The 18,253-nt window shown below is 44.5% G+C and overlaps 1 protein-coding gene across 31 annotated transcripts in view; it reads left to right on the forward strand.

The window, feature by feature from the left end:
* mical3a (microtubule associated monooxygenase, calponin and LIM domain containing 3a) overlaps positions 1-18,253 on the forward strand; it is a 94,444-nt gene that overhangs the window by 36,784 nt on the left and 39,407 nt on the right. For 23 of the 31 annotated variants that reach the window (XM_037107998.1, XM_037108001.1, XM_037108002.1 and 20 more), the window contains exons 2-13: positions 7,675-8,089; positions 8,926-9,133; positions 9,240-9,356; positions 9,443-9,544; positions 10,308-10,463; positions 10,991-11,091; positions 13,741-13,998; positions 14,167-14,282; positions 14,638-14,764; positions 15,115-15,208; positions 15,350-15,379; positions 15,916-16,063. In XM_037107998.1, coding sequence (XP_036963893.1) covers positions 7,808-8,089; positions 8,926-9,133; positions 9,240-9,356; positions 9,443-9,544; positions 10,308-10,463; positions 10,991-11,091; positions 13,741-13,998; positions 14,167-14,282; positions 14,638-14,764; positions 15,115-15,208; positions 15,350-15,379; positions 15,916-16,063 — 1,739 coding nt within the window. In that variant the 5' untranslated portion in view covers positions 7,675-7,807. The remainder of the gene's footprint in view (positions 1-7,674; positions 8,090-8,925; positions 9,134-9,239; positions 9,357-9,442; positions 9,545-10,307; positions 10,464-10,990; positions 11,092-13,740; positions 13,999-14,166; positions 14,283-14,637; positions 14,765-15,114; positions 15,209-15,349; positions 15,380-15,915; positions 16,064-18,253) is intronic. The other 8 variants (XM_037108024.1, XM_037108004.1, XM_037108029.1 and 5 more) reach the window with 1 other exon arrangement.

The following is an 18,253-nucleotide window of genomic DNA, read 5'->3' on the forward strand; positions in this document are numbered from 1 at the left end:
ATTGTGCAATGAACCCTCTGACATTAAACATTATCACTGTTAACATCAAAAATATAATGAAATGGTGTCAGAGACTTTGCTTCAAATCTGCCTTCGGAGAGTAAAAAAACAAAATTATGATTGTATACGTCTAATTGGTAAAAATGCTGCAGGCAGAGAACAAGAAAGTCATGGCAGCTCTGTATATTTCAACAAAAGAAAGTAATGCAGTATTCCCTGAGAACTGACCAAGATGGTGAGGAAGAAATCCTGAATCCATCCCTTAACGTGGTTCCGCACCGAACTTAATGGGGCCTAATCCGGGCTGAGACACATACTCCATCCGAATTTGTGGGAATCCGGTCAGTAGTTTTGTAATACTGCTGACCGGCAAACCGACACAAGTCCATCTGGAATTGCACCGTGAAGTCCCTGCCCATTGTGTCGTGTGGCGAACGGAGGACAGACACTGACACCAGAATGTGATGAAGTCTCTCAGCATCTATTTTAATTACATGACTGTTTTGGTACAAACATTTACCGGCCAGGGTGACGGATTGCGTTCAGAGATTTATTCACCAAATGGAAAACATCCAACTGCGTTTGGCACACGGCAGGCGTTACTTTTGGACGCTCGCTCACAGGAAGGAGCATATTAAAAGATCGTTCTCAGCATTTTTTTCTTTAAAGGAATCGTAATCCGATCCTTCAGTTGAATCGCTGACCTCTTTTATGCCCTCGTTTTTTCGGGCAGAATTAAGGGTTTTCTTGGCAGAGCACAGTGGGTATTAATCTTGTAGTATGACCTCTGACCTGCAATCACTTCAGCCTTTTAGATTACATAATTTGAAGAGGTCAAGTGGAGGCGGTCATGACTTCTTAGCTGTTTCTATTCTTCGTTTAGAGCACATATTATCCTGATTAGCTCTTTATTCATAGAGACCTGGAAGGATCTTGTTACGAAGAAAGCTACTTGTCTTATTAGATGGTAAGAATGTGAAAAAAAGGCATCAAGTACTTGCATTGATTGAATTGCCTCAACTGTATAAAGAGAGAGGATCCATCTGAAGGGTAATTAAATGCGTTACTGGAAGCCTGCAGTGGGCTGACAGGAAGGACAGAGAAGATGACACACGTTAGCAGAGGATGCTGCTTGCACATGCTGTACTTTTTGTTTTCCAGGAGGTCACAGACGTGATGCATTCGACCGAGAACATGATTGTTTTTTTTTTCCCCGTTGTGTCGCATAGTAACGTGTCAGTCTGTTAAGCGTTTTAAGAGAGGACGACATGGAGTCCGTATGTTTACTGGCTCGGAGGCTGATCCGGGTTGCCAGAGTCAGTGGCGGGAGCTCGCATGAAGTGCTCGGCTGCACAGTGCAAGTCGGAGGCAGAAGTGATTCAAAAGCCAGATGGTTCGGAGACGGCCCCTGCCAGAAGCAAGTCGAGTCTCAGTCAACAAATGTTTGTGCGTCCTCGTGAGGCTTTTGTCTGCTGATGAATAGACCCGCGGCCATCTCCAGTCCTGCGGGCTGATCCTGTGTTTGTGAGCAGCAAAACTGAGCCTCGTGGTTTGCGAAGTGGGGGGAATAATGAATATATCTGGATGATAATATCACATATCAAAGAGCGGGACACGGCGATTCATCCACCTTGTTGACTTCAAGCTTCATGTGTGCGATCATTCTGTTGACACACAGCGATAATGTTTGGAGCGACAAGCCGTTATTACTGTCATCTCAGGTAATTATGTTTCCACCAGTTTTTTTTGTTTTTTTTTGATCTCGTGGATTGGACAAACATGCTTTCTGCGCTGGTGTTTACAGGCTCGGGTCTTGATGATACCTCGCAGACTCGGCTCACAAAGTTTGACCCGAGGCTCTGAATTCCCTTCTTTCATTTACAGCTAAGGTTTACTGGCAGACGCAGTAATGATGAGCACCCCCGACAAAGCTTCGGTCCTTTTGAAATATGGAGTCTGTTTGAAGGAATCACTGTCTGATGCTTCTGAGTACATGAGAAGACAGCCGGATTATTATTTATTTAGAATAGGGTTCCTCTCCTTCATCTTGCACACACCTTTGTTATTATACACACACAGGTTTAGTGATCACCCGTTAGACTAGCTTATGTAGTTCACACTTTGTCTCATAATTGGGTTACCCAATTATTTAGGTCAAGATAACTTTCTGAGTACAAGATAAGGTTAGGATAATTATTATTTTCATTTTAGCATAATCTGTTTAGACTTTGATTAATCAAGTAGTCATTTAGTCTACCACATGGTGTCAGAAAATTGTGTGTCCAGGAGCCAGTCCTATATGTTGAGATGGCAGAAAACCCAAAGATATGAAATTGACAACACAGAACAGCAGCGTGCTCCCGAATTTGTGAAGCTTAAGTAAAGGTTTGGCATTTTTGCCTTTTGAATTTGATGGATATTGACTGTCTGAATTTAATGCAAAGTTTGATATCATTGTAATTAATGTAGCATTCACTATAAAGGTACAGCCAGGACGCTGTTAGCTCAGCTTAGCGTAGCCTAGCCTAGCCTAGCCTAGCCTAGCGTACAGACTGAAGGCAGGGGGAAACGCCCAGCTCGGCTCTATTAAAAAGTAATTAAAACCTTTAAAGCTAACTAAATTCTCAAGTTACATTTTGTCGTTTGTTTCTCCGTGTCTCTAATATTCATTTTATGCAAAGCTAAGCTAGAGGTTTCCCATAACTCTTCTCAGTCTTAGCAAGAAAGCTAATACATGTTTTTTTTTTGTTTTTTTTTCCAAAAATTGAGAGCTCATTCTTTTAAAAATCCACCAAGCATTCTTATGTGAGTGTGCCTGGGATTGCTATGAACTTTTCCCAATTGCTAGCCAGAAATGCTGTGCACATAATGACCTTCCAAATTATGGAAAAATCTGAGTTGACTACTTTTGTTGTCAGCAAGATCTATTTAGAGCCGGCGGGCAGCCCCCCGAATAGACCACACCTGCTGCTGCATTTCTCTGTAATTAGCGCTGTAGTCAAACTGCAATATAACCATCCCCAGGGGACTGTCATGGTGGCTGCAAGAGGGATGTCAAGGTGATCGTTAACTGTCGAGAGCAAAGACAAAAAGGGCAGGTGAGTTACGGAGATCAGTCAAATTCAGCTAGGACTGCCTGTTTGGTAAATCAGGTGTGGTCAAAATGCTCCGCTTGTAAATCCATTATTGTGAGAGGTATCCAGAGTCAGGCTGTGAGATACCTCTCTCTCTCTCTCGCTCTCTCTCTCTCTCTCTGCCAAGTCTCCCGACGGACGAGAAAGAGGAGACAGGCGGAGACATTGCTTTCATCTCCGGGGTGTCCTCCGAGCATCAGTCATCCCTGAGCCGGAGACTGGCGGAGGAGAGCAGCGCTATTTCAGGAGACACGCGCCTGCACAGACACAAGCTCGCCGTCAGCTCAGCCACGTGAAGCCGCTGGATGCCCATGCTCTGGCTGGGAACAAACTTGTTTACATGCGCGCAGTAAGACGGCACCAAACTCTCAAGACTCTGCTCTGCTGTCGTGCTTTGGACGCCGTGTCACTGTCACTCCCTGGCGCTTTTATGTTTTGTTATGGTCTGCGGCTTTGAGAGAAACTGAAATTAAATACAGGCAAAATAAAAACATGGAATAATCCGGCATCCCAGATTGTTTTCCCGTTGTGACCAAACTATTTTTTTTTCTCTCATTCGCAATCTGTTATGCATTGCTACTGGTAGTGACAGCCTGTACACAGTGCATTTAAAGCAGTGCTGTCTAACGTGTAGCCTAGTGGCCTAATCTCTGGCTCTATTTTTAGATTAGAGGATGATGTCATACGACCTGTGGGGAAATAAAAAAAGCAAGCACATGCTGTTTGTGTTCGGCCGTGCGCGTGTTTGTGTGCAAACTGCACAGTGTGTGTCTAAGGATTTGCATGCATGTGTGAATTCTGTGAATGTGCGAAATCCTGCAGCTCATCCAGATGTCAGGAGATTAATACCGAGCCCAGAGCTGTTGTGATATTTTTCGTCTTTTTCAGTATCCACCTAAATCTGGTTGGAATCTTTTTTTTGTTTTGTTTGTTTTTTAAATCAAGAAATTAGGAAATGACAGTATGTTTCACAAACATTTCCCCTCCACCACCACCACCACTTGATGCTATTCATATCACATCACTACTCCAGTAATCCAGGTCTGGTGGTGTGTGTGTGTGATAATCCGTTGTGTGTTTGTTCTGTCTGGTGCAACATTTCCTGGTTAATGGGCATATGGCTCCCAAGCAGGTAGCTACTATTATTCAGATTATTGGCCGCGTTTAATGTTCCCCGTTGAGCCGGGTCAGGGTGTATCGGTCACAGCAGACCTGCCTGAGCTGCTCCATCTCTGGACATCACACACTACGGCATACTGTGACGCAGCATGTCAGTCAGCAGTCGCTCTCCCTGTGTCCCTTTCACGACCTCAAAGTGTGTTGGATGTTTACTGCTAGCTTTCTCACACGCGTGCTATAGAAAAAGGCTGTAGCGTCCTCTCATCTGGCTCCATGGCTTTTGCTGTGTCGCCATAAACCGAGGGGGTTTTTACAGAAAAAATAAAGCCGACAGAGGGAATCACCTTTTAGTGCTGCGACTAAGTGATTATAGTCTGCTCTCTGCCAAAAAAAAGGTTTGTTTTTACTATGCAGTGAGTGCCTTTGTGACACCATTCCTGCTCTAATTGATGTCTTCTTCTTAAACTCAGTTCCGTTTGAAGGAGGGTTTTGAAATGATCTGCCTCTCCTCTGCTGTGCCTCATAAAACAGTCACGGTGCTGATGAATTGTGATCTCTTTGTCTTCTGTCATTGAAACCTGCAGTCGGGTCAGAGAGCAGAGTGAAGGAATCCAGTGAAGAGTTTTGCTTTCAGATGCTCCCGACTGTGTTTTTGTTGTTAATGAAATGACAGTTTATCAGCTCAGCGTCATGCAGATTACAGACTGGCTGCTGATCGTAAAGCTTTTCAGAGAAACTCCCACGTCTGAGAGAGCCTGTTAAATCAGCCACCTGTGCTTCACTCAGAAGCATAAAAATGAATTATCAGTGGATAGAAGCTAAATAGGCAACTTTTTACATTTTTTTAAAAATCTGATTCTATATTTTTTGCACCTCAACCTTTCTTTTCACATATTTATTTATTTATTTTTGCATGGACACACTTGATAAGAATGCAGCTACAAAGAATCTGACACTAATACAGTGGCCCATTTCTGTGTAACACATAACCCTGCAGCTGTCTGGGTTTCCAAGCCTGACTGCACCTCGGTGTGCTCTGCTGTCAGCCGCAGCAGTCTGCATCCTTGCAGAGATAAACAGGAACAGGCCTCAGATGGCTGCCCGCTTTTTGAGTGATGTTTATGTATTTGCCTTGCCTAGTCTCCATCCCCCGGTCATTATTATTGACATACGAATTAAGAACCAATCGACCGAGTCATTTGTACTGAACATTGGCCGTTTCCTATGACACCCAGTCGATCGAAAGTCGATAGAAAGGGACCCGTGCTGGACAGTATTTTGCATATAAACTGCTGAAATAATACTTAGGGGTGGTCTGTCACACATGATTTATCTTGCACATACATAACTGCAGACCACAGCTGCAGGTGCAGATGGAGCATACAGCTCGCACTATTTTGGTATTTTTCTGAGGCAATACTGAAAGCCGTGTGTGTTCACTCGCAGAAGAAATGATGTAGCGGGTTATCTAAATGCTTGTGTTGGAAGAAGGCGCTTTCCGTCCGCGCTGGCACGGCATCCCTCAGCCCCGATCTGACTGACTGAGGCTGAGCCAAACTCGGCCAGGCTGTTTTCACTGCAGTGAGGAGTTGGCAGGGTGTGGAAAGGAGGCTGGCTCACCTCTGTACCTGCCCCCCCCCCTTTCATCGAGTGTTGCCACTGGGAGTGGGACTGCATTGGTTTTCATGAACTAGCTCAACATCCTGGACAGTGGAGTATAAAGCTAATGTGTTTACAGAGAATGTAGCAGTGTAGACAGCGTGTTCCTCACAGTGCTGGGCAATACAGCTTCAGAATATAACCATATTTTTAGGCTATATTGTAATGCATGTTTTTCTCAGTATTTTGAAATGTTATGAAATGCTAGGAGCGGGCCATATGGATGAAATAAATGTAATACTTTTGACCAAACATTTCTACATTGATATAGAATCAGTATTACATTAAAAACGAGATTTTAGATGATCATCAGTAATGTGGATGTAATGGTGATGATACCAGTCTAATGATGCACAGCAAATATGAAGCTTAGCTTGGGGAAATTGCAAGACTTTTGATGTCCAAAGATAACAAAATCTGCCTAACAGCACCTCTCAAAGTCACTAGTTAACATGTTAGACTATATCTTGTGTGTTTAATCTGTACAAAAACTGAGGTAATAACATGTTGTTAGTGAGTTTCAGCTGTGCTGCTCAGGTCTTGTTACAGATTTCTCTACAGTCAGATCTTCCCCTTGTTGAGCTAACAGTCTCCTGGCAGTATCTTCCCATCATATACTGTGACTATTCCTTCGTTTAATATTATTTCTCTTCCTAACTGGCTCTAATTGCTGTGATCATCTCTCTACACGTTCAGTGGCAGAAAGTGATTCCTCGTATTTGCAGAGCAAGTTCCTGCTTCATAGCCCTTCGGGAGCTCATGCAAACCACAGCCACTGCTAGGCTGAAACTTATTATTCAGCAACTAGACTAGATCAAACAATTTTTTTTTCCTGTTCTTTCATCGGTACTACTCTTGTCGTAGCACTTTGCAGTATTTCTTTAAACCTCTTCCCTTCCATTATCTTCACTTTTTACACTTGCGCCGATGTTATGTAATGGCGACCTTTACAAGGCGGCTCATGCTCGAGACATTCCAGTCATGACAGCTGACTGAGCCACTGATGCTCAACAGCATGAGTGATGTCATCCCCCTGGGGGTGAATAGGCAGAACACATAAAGTAGCTCGGCTGCAAGTCGTAGCAGGTGAAAGGGCCGCAAAAGTCAACTCTGGCACGGTATTTACACAAGAAAGCAAGGAGCAAACCAGGGGGCATGCACTCATGTGGATGGAATGGTCAGTTCTTGTCTGGCTTCATTACACCTTTACATTTTCTTGAATGAACACGATTGTGTTTATTTTGTTTTGGGATGATGTGGCTATTTCCTGTGTCTGGAGTCATTCTGGGGGTGATTAGTGCCGCACAGACACAGCCACACACTCCGTGCCCTGCCTGTTTCCTGTCTGGCTTTTGTGTGGGTTCAGTGCCTTTCCTGTGTCCGGCACCCTCATTCCTAGACAGATAAGAGGTTGTTTGAGGTCATGTTGTTGCAGGAGAATGATTGGAGGACCTGAAATGACTTGGTTTTTATCCTCAATTGCTACTTTGACTGTTTTTTTTTTTTTTCCGACCAGCTTTCATACGTATGGTTGTCTAATCAGGGAAGATCGGGATGCATCTCAGCCCTTTCTGCTTGGTTCCTAGCATCCAATTAAGGATTTTGTTTATGCTTGATTGTACAGTGTTGATATTATGCAAGTATTCCAAAGCTGTAATCTTGTAAGTGTGATTTTCTGTCCAATTTTGACCTGTGATGGTGTTTAATACTGTGCCATACCTGCTACAGAGGGATAAAGTATCTTCTGATTTATCTCTGACAGAATGAAGATGCCTGACGCCGGGAGTTAGACTCCTCCCCTCAACCAGAGAGAGCGTGTTCCAGGGCTGGGGCTGGACCCAGAGACCCCTGTCTTGGGGGTGAAGGGCCCTCACAGCCCTGTGTGAGTCCGGACCATGGGGGATGGAGGGGCCAGTGCAACTGGAGGAGGAGATGGGGTGAACCGGTCCCATGTCCTGTTCGACAACTTCGTCCAGGCATCCACCTGTAAGGGCACGCTCAAGGCCTTCCAGGAGCTGTGTGACCACCTGGAGGTCAAGCCCACCGAGTCCAGGATCTTCTACCACAAGCTCAAGTCCAAACTCAACTACTGGAAGGCCAAGGCGCTCTGGGCAAAGTTAGACAAGAGAGCCGCCCTGAAGGAGTACAAGAAAGGCCGTGCCTGTGCCAACTCAAAGGTAAGCCTGGATCATTACGGCCTGTATGATTCATTCAAGAGGGCTCTGCTCGTTTGGTGTCTCCAGTTCAGCGGGAGCTACAATGTCATTCTCGGTGTCGAGGAATCATGTAATGTGACGCTCATGTTTACAAACCACACTGGTGTGTGATTGCTTTATATGAAAGGACACTGCAGGGTCTAACCAGATAAAATATAATGTCCTCTGTTATGTAATGTTATGTTATGTGCGGAAGCCAAAGAACTGCCATACTTGCAATATTTGTTTTTTAATGCGTTACCTACAGAAATTACAGAAAACTTTACTTTGTAATCAGTGTTCAGGGATATGCCAGCATGGTCGCTGAAAATGCAACTTCGAGGAACACAAACACACATTAATGTTGGAAGTTTGTTTTCCAGCTCCCGTTTGCAAATGACAATAATTTTGCGTGTAGCATTCTAGACAGAATCACATTTGCCTTAGAGCATTGTTGCCACTAATGGCAGAAGTTCAAGTTGAAAGCCACAAACCCGATCCACAGAGCAGTGTGTGTATGTCACAGTCCACTCTTATGAATCCTATGAAGTTGCTTTCTTGTGATTATTATCTTGAGAAACCGAGCTTGGTCTGTAAGCTAAGTGGACAAAAAAATAACTAACTGTGTATCTTATCTTTGATTATCTTAGCTCATCAACTTTGTATGATTTTGTTGATCTGAAATCTCTACATGTGTTGCATCCCATGTGTTGCACTAAAAGGATCGTCCTAGTTTGATTTGTAAAGTTGCAGTCTTATAAGGTGAAAGATGGACTCTGTTCTCCTGACTTGGTTCTCCTGCATCTGTCTGTATTCAGTGTCTGATCATCGGTGCGGGACCATGCGGCCTACGCACAGCCATCGAGCTGGCTTTCCTGGGGGCCAAAGTGGTGCTGCTGGAGAAAAGAGACGCCTTCTCCAGGAACAATGTGCTGCACCTCTGGCCCTTCACCATTCAGGACCTCAGGGGCCTCGGGGCCAAGAAGTTCTACGGGAAGTTCTGTGCTGGTGCTATCGATCATATCAGTGAGTACAGGAAGTGATTTGATGTGCTGTATGCCTTTGGAAGACGTACCTTTGTAGTTCTGATTGCCATTCACATGATCTTCCCTCCTCTGTTGTTTCATTGCAGGTATCCGTCAGCTTCAGCTCATGCTGCTCAAAATGGCTCTCCTGCTGGGCATTGAGATCCATGTCAACGTAGAGTTCAAGGGTCTTATCGAGCCCCCGGAAGATCAAGAAACGGAAAGTAAGCGAGCGCGCGTTTCCGTCAGAGGCTTTAATCTGGCTCAGACGATGCATTTCTGTCTGATTACACGTGCTGTGTTTTCTTAGGGATAGGTTGGAGGGCCGAGATCCACCCCAGGACGCACCCTGTTAACGAGCTGGAGTTTGATGTCATCATCGGAGCAGACGGAAGGAGGAACACGTTACCAGGCAAGTCCACATGCACTGACCGGGAAAGATGCATTAGTAATGCAGTTTTTTTTTCCTTGGCTAAACAAGCACTGTTTGTTTTGTGGCTGAGTGGACTTGGAGGTTAGTCACAATGATTATGATCTCACTTGTGTACAGCTGGGGTCGGATGCCTGACCTCACCCCGCTTCTCATGTATGAATGAGCACTTGTACACATTGGATTGTCTGTGTGTGTGTGTGTGTGTGTGTGTGTGTGTGTGTGTGTGTGTGTGTGTGTGTGTGTGTGTGTGTGTGTGTGTGTGTGTGTGTGTGGCTGTTCCTGCTGTGTTCAAATGGTATATGTGATGGCAGAGCAGAATAGGTATTGTTGAATTGGCAGTCTGTTTCCTCTAGGAGTGCGGGGGCCTCACACACAGCCACACTGGCAAAGGCAGCCCCTGTGGAGTAGAGTACCATGACCCCTCTCTGTACTACTGACTGCTGCGTCAATGAAGGGAAGCAGCCGGCTCCCCCTGGGATAACCATGAGCTGCACTCACACAGCTTGACAAACTAGAAAGCTGTTTATGTTGTCATGATGCAGAACATCTGGTTGCATTTACAGTCAACATCATGCATTTGCAGGGCTATATACAGTGTGTTGTGAAATCAGGCATAAGCACATGAACCTTGCTTTGTGTTCTGAGGGGTTCGCTCTTATTTAAGTCGTGGTGTCACAGGTTCAAGTCTGTCCGCACAAGTTTCCTGACCTCCACATTCCTCTGGTGATTCCCCCCCCCCCAGGGTTTCGGCGCAAGGAGTTCCGAGGCAAGCTCGCCATCGCCATCACTGCAAACTTCATCAACAGGAACACGACGGCGGAGGCGAAGGTTGAGGAGATCAGCGGGGTGGCCTTCATCTTTAACCAGAAGTTCTTTCAGGACCTCAGAGAAGCAACAGGTCTGCAGCAGCTCTATTCGCCCCTGTTGTTCGTATAACTTTCCCTGTCAAGTGGTTGCCAGTCTGTTGCACCAGCGAACATTGCTTAAGCTAGCTAGCAAACGTTATAGTTAGCTAACGTAACATTTGAGCAACACAATGTGCTGGGTGCATATGGTAGAAATTGGCCATTTTAAAGGTTTTTTTTACTGGATCACAAACCTTGTTAGAAGCTGGAACCAACTGTCAGAATCTTTACACAGAGATAAACAAACAAAAAAAAGGTCATCAGGACACATAATCAGTCCTTAGATGACAGTTCCAAATGTGTCAGCCCATCCAATTAAAATGCTTAACATAAGATCTGATGCCAAGCCTGTCACAGTTTATTGCTGACATGACGATGTCCCCGAGGGCCTTTGTGCGCTTTATGTGCTCTGAGACGCGTAATCTCTCCTCTAATGACACCATGACGCCATGATCTATAGCAGTAAGGAAACCAATTGTGTTTGGTGCGTAACAGTACGTGTTCCCCTCCGACCTTGTAGGTATCGACCTGGAAAACATCGTCTACTACAAGGATGACACGCACTACTTTGTGATGACTGCCAAAAAACAGAGCCTGCTGGAGAAAGGAGTCATTCTGCATGTGAGTGATCAAAGCCGAGTGCTCGGCTCTGTGTGTGTGTGTGTGTGTGTGTGTGTGTGTGTGTGTGTGTGTGTGTGTGTGTGTGTGTGTGTGTGTTTGAGTGTTCGAGAGACAATTGTTGAATCTTATACCGTCTCTGTGTAGCAGACATGAAGGCTATACTGTATGCACACACAGACCGACAAAACCAGAAGTCTGTCCCTTCTGTTCTCGTCTCTTTCATCCCTCCAGTCTTTTATGCTCTTTCTGTTTTTGCCCAGTATCAGACTAATGGTCTGACCAAGCCAACAAAAGAACAAACTGCCAACTCAAGCACACTTACTGAGTGTTTGTGTCCTCGCCATACACGGTAGTTTCCTTTCCCCGGCTACTTTCCACAGGAAACAGGAAAGACCTTTTTTATACGTCTGTCTTCATGTACTGAAGGTGTGTTATGATTGTGTGGTGGCCTTTCGGATTCTAAATTGCTCTCAAATTAGCGTTTTTGCAAACCCAGTCCCGGTCATCACTCTTCTTCAGATAATTTTAGCTGTCTGACATAAGCACAATCATTCTACATATTTCCGTGGATATAAGTAGCCCCTTTGCGTGTGTGTGCAAGCCTGTGTGTGTTTTCATGGTGAGCTGATGACATTAATGAGACTTTGGTAAACACTGACGTCTGAGGCCGGAGGGGATTTGGAGCGCATGGGCACATGTTAATGAAAAGTCGGGAAGTTCCCGTTTAAAACACAAGTCCTCCACAGATCCTTTTATAGCAATGGAATTGACTCAGTCCTGCCCCTTGGAAAGAGGTAGAGGAAGGGTGGAAAAGGATGGCAGGAGGGGAGGCAAGTGCACACAGTTCAAGGCAGCGCCGCAATTCTGGAAACAACCCCCGTTCATATCTTCCACTACCCTGCCCTTCCCCTCGCCCACCACTAACAGCAGCAGCAGCAGCAGCAGCAGCCGGGCACTGGACAACCAGCGAGCTTGAAGATGGAAGAATGCGCCTCTCGCCGCCCTCTATGAAAACATGTCACTTTGAAAGCACGCAGTGATTTGATGCAACATGTTGGAGAGACTTGTGAACGGCACAGCTCATTCTACTGAAAGGGCTTGGGCCTTATTAAAGTGCAGTGGAGTCTTAAAGGGGCTGTAACTTCAAATTGTTCCTTATTTCACCGGCTCATTTGAGGGATTCTTGATCTACAGTACCCTATTAAGTCTTTGATTTAATACGTAGTTTTTCTTTGATTGTACTGATGCAATGAGAAGACTTAACATAGTCCAAACAACTTTTCAGATAAAGGTAGAGTCCGTGTAACTTTGTCACTTTGACCAAAGTGGCCAAACTGTCAAAGTTTGCATGGCACGTACACTCCGTTGAGATGAGATCACGGTACAAGCCAGAGCACCTCAGAATAGGGTCTGGTAGATGTGCACAGTGCAATATGAAATTCAAAATATTCTTAAAAGTTTAAAAATAAAAACTAGAATCGCACTAAACATCCTGGAATCACATCAACCTTAGATTTTGTGAGAAAACAAATATTTCTGTTGCTTCACCGATTGGACACACCTTTTTTTCTAAGGTGCTGCTGTTGAGTTTGTCGGCTCACTAGAAAGTCCCCCGCCACACTAAATAGAAGGAGACATTCATTTACTGTCATTATTGAAACCTGTGTTGTACCCCCTGTTTCACCAATACACAGTATGGTTGCTGTGAAAAAGGTCTATTTACACACACTGGATTGAACTTTTTTTTTTGTCAGGGGATACGATGTGTGATGCTTTCAGCCATGGTGACAGGCTTCATAATAATTCAGGAAATTAATGTAGGACTGAACGTCGGCAAGCTTGAAAACTTGTTCAAATCATGCGTGTGAGGATATTCAAGATTATCTTATTGTATCTTGTTCATAATGAAAATTTACCCGGATCCGCTTATTTTGTTTTTTTTTTTTCGTGGTCAGTGATTAAAATCTTTCATCATCCTATTCCTGCTGATAGATTTTATTGCAAAAAGGGGTCTTTCATGTGCAATGTGACATTTTATTCTATTATTCTGGGCTAAAACATCTCAATCCAGTCTTACAGGATCCTGTCTTTTTATTGTCTGATGTGCATCTGAGCTATGAAAATACGTTATTTCTGATGTGCTCTGGCCATGTAAATCAGCATTTTCTTTGCTCCAAATCAGGACATAAGATATATATTCAGCTTCAGGTAACCATAGCAACAGTACCTCTCCCTGACACCCTGTAAGCAGATAATGTTCTGAACTGTATAGATCTAAGCATCAGATGCACTGAATACGACCACACTTTGAGAAGTTGATTATGATTTGGACACAGCCTGGCTTATCTTCCTTTGGGAAGCAGACACGAGTGCAGTTACACAACAGCACACTCGGCTCTGCCTCTTCTCTTGTTTCGGTATGTGTGTCAGGACTGCTTGTCATCTCTCATCCACATTTTAACTCCCTCTGATAGCAGCCAACACATGTATGCCATGCTAAGTAAGTGTTGCATTATGGCTTCATTTATTTGAAGCTGCAGACTGATCGAGCTGTAACTGTTTTATCACATTTCTGCCAACATCTCCGCATTTATTATCCTTCATCTTAACACCCCTTCTGATCTCCTCTCTCTCTCACGTCTCTTGTAGGACTACGCAGACACGGAGCTGCTGCTGTCCAGGGCAAATGTGGACCAGGCTGCCCTGCTCTCTTATGCCCGCGAGGCTGCGGACTTCTCCACCAACCACCAGCTGCCCACACTGGACTTTGCCATCAACCACTACGGCCAGCCCGACGTAGCCATGTTCGACTTCACCTGCATGTACGCCTCGGAGAACGCCGCCATGGTGCGCCAGCGGCACGGTCACAAGCTCCTGGTGGCGCTCGTGGGCGACAGCCTGTTGGAGGTGAGAGACAGAGGGCAGAGAGGTTTTTGTTAAAAGCTCACCACGTTTTACTGGTCTACACTTGTGAAGTAGTTCTTTGCGTCACACTTTAACCACTTTTTTTTGTGACCTGGGTTCTTCTGTGGCCATATTTGGTTGCTGAATGTGGTGTTGGCTCTTTGTCTCTAGCCCTTCTGGCCCATGGGCACTGGCATCGCCCGAGGTTTCCTGGCAGCCATGGACTCGGCCTGGATGGTGAAGAGTTGGGCTCAGGGAAAATCTCCTCTTGAAGTGCTGGCTGAGAGGTGAGGGTGTGGAAACACCGATACAGACGCACGCGCGCACACACACACACACACACACACACACACACACACACACACACACACACACACACACACACACACACACACACACACACGTACTCTCTTTTCAAACACACCCTTTTATCTCTTAAGTGTTTTACTAGGAAGTGTGCCTGTTGGTGCTTTGGGGCATCAGTCCCACCTCTGCTAGTACTAATGGGATAACGGGCTGTCATAAGAAATTAATGGAATGTTTTCTCGAGCTATTAATTACTCTCTGTATTTCCCTCCCACCAGTAAGACTTTACTTATTTAGGACATGGGAATATATTGAAGTTTTCCCTCTTTGCTTTAGGGAGAGTATATACCGCCTGCTGCCCCAAACCACGCCGGAAAACGTCAATAAGAACTTCAGCCATTACAGTCTGGATCCTACTACACGTTACCCCAACATTAGCCTTAGCTTCCTCAAGCCCAGCCAGGTGAGTTAACAAAGAGTTAACAAATTACAGGTGGCATGTTTGTCTGTATGATTGCTTCGTTGTACATGTTAGATTTATATTATCAGTCGTACCATTTTTTCCATATGTGAACTTTGCATATCTACTGATACCGAACACATGATCCAATAACAATTTTCGGCAGCGTTGGAGGCATTTCTGATTCTGCTGTCGGTGTCGGAGCAGCCCTATATCAGTCGAGGAAATCTTTTAACTGATAATATGCGTGCTTGACTGATTTTATGCTTCAGTATTCAAGAAACACAAGTTGTGATCATGTACCACATTATCACTGGACTTGGCGATACATAGTGATTGTGTGTATCTTGCAGATGAGACACCTGTGCGACACAGGGGAGTCCCGGGAAATGCGCATCGAAATTGAGAATGTGATCAACTCATCGACACCCAAGTTGGCCAGGAATGGTTTGTATCTTTTTAAATGTTTTACAAGAGACCGTAAACTGTTTTCGAAATACATTCATCAATGTGCCGATTGATCGGTGTAGGAATTTGTTGCTGCAATCACTGTTGCTGAAATGTAATAATGAACTATCTTCACTCTAGACAATTGCCTGCTTGACAAGCAGTTGCAAGGTAACACAAAGTCCAATTGCATGGTGTTGCTTTTTCAGGGATCTCTAATAGTTAACCGTTTTTAAGCTGACCTGCCATGTACTCATGAATGAATAATGTGACATGAGTAGTGGAATGGTGCAACTGATGGACTGATGGCAGCCACTGAAACTATTGTTTGCTCCACTAACTCGTTCATTGATACTCTCATTCGAGCCCCCTGGTTTTATTTTATTCAACATTTCAAAGGTTTCCTGTGAGTTCTGCATCCTCTTCTAACCTCTCATTTGCATCCTTTCCCTCCTTTACATCAGTAAAATATATAATACTTCCTCATTGGCTGGTTAAAACTGGTACTAACATGGATGATGAGGCCATGGACGACAAAACTTTACAGCCCCACGCTCGGCCTTGCCTGACTGAGGCCATGAGATTGCCCAGCAAGAGATGCATAGTTCTGCCCAGAAACGGTTTATGTCTTTCCATGTTCAATCCAGATTCTGTTCAACCTGCTGCTTTCACATCAAGCCTGTCATTTTCTCGTCCCGCCACACCAGAATCCATAGCTCGATCCAGTAAGCTGCTGAACTGGTGCCAGAGGCAGACAGAGGGATACCGGAACGTTAACGTGACGGACCTCACCATGTCTTGGAAGAGCGGACTGGCCCTGTGCGCCCTCATCGACCGATACAGGCCGGATCTCATGTGAGTATCTGACAGAAATGCATGCATGAGACGCACCATGGACAAGGGGCGAGAAAACATTTGCAAACGAAGCAGTTTCCTTTATGGTTGGGGTGAAAGGGGTTAAAGCTGCTGCAGTGCCTGGAATAACAGGCCTGCTGTGTTTATGTGAGTTTGTTGGTCCCAAATGATGTTTCTTGTCTGCTTGGGACTCTGGTTTGTTATATGTGGAGTTGTATATCACTATAAATGAGGTGACAGCTACCAGTCATAATGGCCTTGTGCATTCCCTCAGGGAGCCCTCCTTATATCCCTGCCCCCCCACCCCTCCCCACACACATAAACGCTCTCTTTAACCGCACATACCCTAAACAACACAGTCTCCATCCGCATTGCCTAATGTAGTTTGTTGCTCTCTGGAGGCAACGTGGCAATTATGATTATAAGCTATTAGTGTCTGTGTCCTGCCCGACCTTTACCAAGTAGTGCAGCAGTCGTGCTCTGCTGCCTTTGATTGGCCAGATGATGGGAGGAGGGGAGGGAGAGTGATGAGCGGAGGCACCTCAGGGAAACTGCGTTCACGTGTACGCACGCACAAGACGGATGTTTGAGAGGGACTGAGTGGAGGGCTCACTCTGCGCCTGATGCTCTGATGCTCTTAAATGGACTGTATGTGAAAGTGAGACGCATTGATGACCCCTGTTAATGGTATTTTCAGCTGCAGCGTAATGACATTTACAGGAATGCTTTCCACAACATGTACAGGAGCCTGCTGTACAGAAACACTTCCTCATTAGGGATAAATGCAGGCCCACTGTCAGTTCATTTCCATTATACAATAAGCTCCCGGAGAGTCGCGGTGCAGGAAGCATTGATTTTTCTTTTTTTTTTTTCCTCCAAATTTGCTGACTCATCACGAAAATGAGACAGATCTTTGGTGCATTCTTCAGTGATTTGGTGTGCAGAATAGCCAAGAATCATAAGCGTTACTGCGTGCGGCTCAAAGTGCACGTCAGGAGATCACCAGGATTCTGTCACAGACATTTAAAGCTGCGATCAACAATATCTCAGTATTAACGATCGATTAAACCTCAACGTGTGTCCTGACAAACACACAGAGAGAATTAGCATCCCTCTGCTCTATGGAGCTTCACTGACAACCTTACTGTTTTCACTCTCACAGTGTTGTTTCCAGTAATAATAAGCAGCTATTTTTAAAAGAAACGGTCTAAAAAGCAACTTTGCTCACAGAACAGTGTTGGGGCTTGACTGGTGCACATAAGGGAGAATTTTGCATTTAAAAGATTAAAATATTCAACTTAGTAGGGGAGATAATCCCCTGAGGAGGGGAGATATTTGAAGGGAGGTTTTATTTTACAACACACAACTTTACTGTTTTGTCTCCCTGCTTTCACAGCACTGTTTCCAGCAGTAAGAGGCAGCTAATTTGAGGGGAGAAGGAAAGGTGAACACAGAGGGTCAGAAACCAAACTCCAACTGAATGATTTGGAGCTTCAAAGTGTTTCCTTTTTTGTTTGAGTCTCACTGCTGTCAACTTCTCGCTTGTTGGCGATTAGCTGCTTATTAGCTGGTTGAGAATTGATCAGCTAAAGATTGAGCTATTTCCTATTTAGGAGTTAGTGGAGACCAAAATAAAGCTCAAAGAAGAGATGGGGGTGAAAAACCCAAATCCAAATGAATTACATTGTTGCTTCGTGTTTGTTATATTTTTAAAATAAACACCTGCTTGCTGACAAGTTTAGAGTATTATCATGTATGGATGCAAAAAACATTAATGAGCTTCAAATATTGATATCACTTGGTCCTTTTAGATTCTGCTAATTAAAAAGTAGAAAGACAGTTTGATGAAAGCATATCTGCCATAAGCCCCATTCCCCAAAAGTTTGAATGTAAAACATAAATACAACAAAATGCAAATATTTGGTAATTTTTTTGACATGATACTCATTTAAAAACAGCACAATGACAAAATATTTAATGTTGACCTCATCAACATCACTGATCTTTGTAAATATATGATTATTCTGAATTTGGTGCCAGCAACATGTTTCAAAAAAGTCGGCATGGAGGGTCAACAGAATGTGAAATTTATGGAACGTCCAAAACACGTTCCTGATGTAAACAGATTGATTATTAACAGGTGATAGTATCGTGACTGGGTATGAAAGGGTTCACCACTTTTTTAAAGAC

The sequence above is a fragment of the Acanthopagrus latus genome, chromosome 8 (genome assembly GCF_904848185.1).
Source record: "Acanthopagrus latus isolate v.2019 chromosome 8, fAcaLat1.1, whole genome shotgun sequence".
Lineage (NCBI taxonomy): Eukaryota > Metazoa > Chordata > Actinopteri > Spariformes > Sparidae > Acanthopagrus > Acanthopagrus latus.